Raw genomic sequence first — 4,441 nt, 5'->3', positions numbered from 1 at the left:
GTCCCAGTCCTGGCCAGTGGCTTGAGGAACATGCTGGGGACATATGCATGTGTGCCCAAACTCTCTCTGTCTCTCTCTGTCTCACCAGTGCACACACTCGTTGACGATTAAAAAACAAAAAAGGCCAGCAGATGGCACGGAGGTTAAGGTGCTGGATCTCACACAACTGACTGAGCAGTTCGAGTCCCGGATTCAGCCGCCTGAGAATCATGCCAGTGCATGTGCATACATCCTTGAAATCCTGAGGAGACGGGAAAAGAAGGGGATGGTTCATTTCTTACTTTCCCTCTCTGTCTCTCTCTGGAGAGCACACACGCTCTATGACAGAACTAAAAAAGGAAAAAATTAAAAAAGAAAAAAACAGGATCAGTAACCATGCTGTCCTGTCGCCTGAGGCAAAAAGAGAAATCAGTCATATTTATCCGATTTCACTGATTTGGATTACTGGCTTTTTGGCAGCCCTTAAATTGTGCACCAAAGCAAGTACCTCACTTGCCACACCCTGGTCCAGGCCTGTCAGTGCTGCAGATCTAAAATTTTAAATACCCTCCCCCAGGTATTAAAATAAATTCATTAAAATGTTCACTTTCCTACTGTCCCCATGTTCACAGCGGCTCACCCGGGAGAAGGAGCTGTGTTCAAGCCCATGGCAGATGACCCCTGAGCACAAGAACGATGCTGTCCCTTACAGATGCCATTACCCAAGGTCAGAGGAATGCAGCCAACTGCTACAATGTTCTGATAAGCCTCTCGAATTAGCCGGCAGCTGTCCTGAAGGTTGTAAAGATTGACATTCACATCGCCTAGGTCCGCGACCATGAGGGACTGGAAGGGGAGGGCCCCCGTGCTGGGATTGACTGTCCGCAGCATCACTGACTCTTCCCGGATGCGTCGGGGTCCGAATCTGGAGGAGGAAGAGTCACCTTGTCAGCCATCCACCGAGGAATGCTCGCTCGAGCCAGGTAATTCCTTCTCGTGGTGTTGCACACGAGTATGCCTGCAGCATCCTTGGCCTGTACCTGCTGCATGTCAGGAACACCCCTCCCACAACCTGCGACAACCCCAAATGCCTCCAGGCACTGCCAAATGTTCCCTGAGCACAAAACCACCCCACTGAGAACCACCGACCTACTGAAGATAATAAAGAGATGAAGGGCTAGGAAACAAACCCAGAGCCTAAGTAACATCAGACGGTTTCTTCATCTTCCTTAGCCTCCTCTTCATAATCTATAAAATAATACTAATGATATTTACCAGAATTAAGTGAGGTAATCTATGCAAAGTGCCTTGCATTTATTAGACATTAGATGAATGATGGCTTTTATAATTTAGACCAGTAGAGCCAGATAATGTCACTGAGATGAATCGGAAGTGGCTGGATGCAGTAATTAGGAAAATGGATTTTATTTCCTCTGACTAGATCTTAGGAAAATTGCCTTTTGTTTGCTTGCTGTTTAGATTTTTGCCAGAGCACACATGCCCTGGCAGGAGGACAGAGAGAGGGAAAGTGAGAAATCATCCCACCATGGGGATGGTCATGCTGCAATCAGTCCCTTCTCCTCCATTCTCCTCTAGAGGTTCTGAGTGCGTTCAGGCGTGCCTGGGGTGTTTTCCAAGCCACTGGGTCTGGGACTTGAACTGCAGAGTTGGCCATATGGGATCCAGTGCCTAAATCACCACGTCACCTGCTGGCTCAGAAAACTGCATGTCTTGTGTCCAGTGACATCTAGAAGTTTTGAGAAGGGGTGGCCAGCTTCTGTGCTCAAATGCAATGTCACCTGCCGCTATAAGCTGGGGAGGGGGGGAGGACGGTGGCCACAGCGAGGATGCCAGACCCCTCCTTGAGGGATCCTGTCTTGCATTGAGCCTTTGCAGGTGGGTGCTCGCTGAGAAAGGAAGAAAATCAGCTCTCTCTCAAAGGTAAGAGGCATTATGGAGCAGGCCACCAGCTTCCAACCTGACCTGTGAGCAGGGCTGTCCAACCACGTGTCCCCAAGCCCTAGTCCTTTGGGCCTTACCTCGCCCCCGGTCGATTGGAGGTCCCAATGTCCAGGGGGACTCCGACGAAGGCGGCGTCCAGCCCCTCGGGATTGGTCTGCACTGGCAGCCGCATCATAGAGCAGACGCCCACCGGTCGGGCTACGAACTCAGAGCTAGGTGGCTGATTTCGAGGGGCATCGCTGGCCTGGCGCTTTGGGCTGTGCCTGGAGTGGCAGAGCCCCAAGGCTGGCCATGCGCCCACGCCGGCCCCCCAGCCCCGAGCGCAGCCAGACGCCAGCAGCCTCAGCATGCCACCCACGGCCACCTGCCAAACCTGTTCCCTGAGTGGAGGCCCCAGGTCCCTGCTGGTCTCAGGAGCCTCCCAGGCAGTGTGCAGGCTCAAAGGGCAGGGGCACCCTGGGATCAAAGGCGGGGCTGGGGAGGAGCCCCGGGGATCAACTGCTCTCTACTCATGCTCCTCCGTGGACTTCAGCCTCAGCTCTTTTGGTAAACAAAGCTAGGCTGGTGACCAGCAGTTGGTATAATGGCTATGTTGCCGGACTCCCATGTAGTTGACCGCGGTTCGAGTCCTGGACCCAGTGGCTTAAACTCACGATGGGCGCATGTGCCTGTGTGCCCAAGATCCCAAGAGGAGAATGGAGGAGAAGGAATTGCTGCAGGGCTATACCTCCTGGGGGGTGATTTCTCACTTTCTGTCTCTCTGGCGCATGCGACTTATAGCAAAAACCTCTCAAAAAAAAAAAAAAATAGAGCTAGGCTGGGGGCTCTCCACTCTCACCCACCTGCACCACCCTAGGTGTGTTGGCATCCTGTGCCCCCCAGCATCAGGTCTCTGGCAGCCTCTTCTCCGATTCAGAGGAACAGTTTTTTGTTTTTAGGGTTTTTTTGGAGAGTTTTTTTGGTACAGGGTGTGTGAACTCTCCAGGAAGACAGAGACAGAGACAGAAAGCGAGAAATCATCCCCCGGGGGGGATGGCCACACGGCAATCCCTTCTCCTCCATTCTCCTCTCAGGATCCTGGGCACGCAGGCACATGCAGCCGTTGTGAGTTTAAGCCACCGGGTTCAGGACTCAAACCGTGGTCGACGACATGGGAGTCCAGCGACATAGCCATTACGCTAACTGCTGGTCCCAAGGAACAGTTTTCTGGAAAGACTTGAAGTGAAAGACTTCTCTAAAGTGGAGAAATGGAGCATACATTTAAAAAAATAATAATTAACAAATGCCTGGGCTGGGATTCCTTGGTTTTTTTTTTTTTTTTAGAGAGTGATTTTTGCTATAGGGCATGTGAACTCACCAGAGAGACAGAGAGAAAGAGGTGAGAAGTCACCTCCTATAGAGAGGTTGGCCTCAGCTGGAATCCCTTCTCCTCCCTTCTCCTCTCGGGAGCTTGGGCACACATGCACATGCACCTTGGCCTGGTCAGGACTCAGCGGTCAACTAGGTGGGAGTCCAATGATGTAACCATTTCTCCATCTGCTGGTCCCTGAGAGGGTTTCCTTTTTCCTTTTTCTTTTTTAGAGCAATTTTAGAACGATTTTTGCTATAAGGCATGTGCAAAAGAAAGACAGAGAGAGAGAGACAAAAAGTGAGAAATATTCTCCCTGAGGGGAGGGCCACACTGCAATCCCCTCTCCTCCACTTTTCCCCCGGGGGTTCCCGGCATGCACACACATGCAGCTGGCATGAGTTTCAAGCTGACGGGTCCAGGACTCAAACTGCAGTTGACTATGTGGGAGTCCAGTGACCTAACCATTGTGCCATCTGCTGATCCCTGGGTGAGTTTCTTAAAATACAGAAAAGAGGATTTAAAATCATCTTTTTAAAAAAAGAATTATTTGTTTAATTTCCCTTGTTACTATTATTATTATTATTTAATTTGACCAGACAGGAACAGAGACAGAGAGAAAGAAAAAGGGAGAAAGCAAGCCGCTAGGTCTGGGGTTCAAACAGAGATCGCCATGTGGAAGTCCAGCGCCTTAACCACCACGCCATCTGCTGGCCCCAACCTTTTTTTTTTTTTTCTTTTTGGAATTACTTATTTATTTTAATTTGACCACAGAGGGACAAAGTAAGAGAGAGAGGAAAAGTGAGACAGCAATCCACCAGGTCTGGGACTCGAACCACGGTCAGCCATAACCACCATGCGTTCTTAACCACCATGCCACCTGCTGGCTCCATAAAATAACCTTTTTAAAAAAATCACTTAAAGGCAAGCTGTAGGAAAGGCCACAGCACCAGCGAGCCTCCTAATCTGCAGTCCTCTACTTCTTTTTTTTGGAAAGAGACACACTTGGGAAAGGAAGGGAATCGGTGAGCTACTCAGCAGTATAATGTACTTACATTTCATCTCTAGCAGTCGGGATGGAACTGAGAGGCCCAAGTTTGCATTAGGTCATAACCTCTACACAAAGGTCACACATTAAACCCCACCCACCCC

The 4,441-nt window shown here is 50.2% G+C and overlaps 1 protein-coding gene across 1 annotated transcript in view; it reads right to left on the bottom strand.

The window, feature by feature from the left end:
- The window catches only part of AGMAT (agmatinase (putative)), a 19,407-nt gene extending 17,020 nt beyond the window's left edge, over positions 1–2,387 (bottom strand). The window contains exons 1-2 of the mRNA XM_006145263.3: positions 2,019–2,387; positions 702–904 (exon numbers count right to left, since the gene is read on the bottom strand). Coding sequence (XP_006145325.1) covers positions 702–904; positions 2,019–2,290 — 475 coding nt within the window. The 5' untranslated portion in view covers positions 2,291–2,387. The remainder of the gene's footprint in view (positions 1–701; positions 905–2,018) is intronic.
- Positions 2,388–4,441: the final 2,054 nt, after the last annotated feature.

This window comes from Tupaia chinensis, unplaced genomic scaffold (assembly GCF_000334495.1).
Source record: "Tupaia chinensis unplaced genomic scaffold, TupChi_1.0 Scaffold000146_1, whole genome shotgun sequence".
Lineage (NCBI taxonomy): Eukaryota > Metazoa > Chordata > Mammalia > Scandentia > Tupaiidae > Tupaia > Tupaia belangeri.
This window is presented reverse-complemented; position numbering and strand designations above follow the sequence as displayed.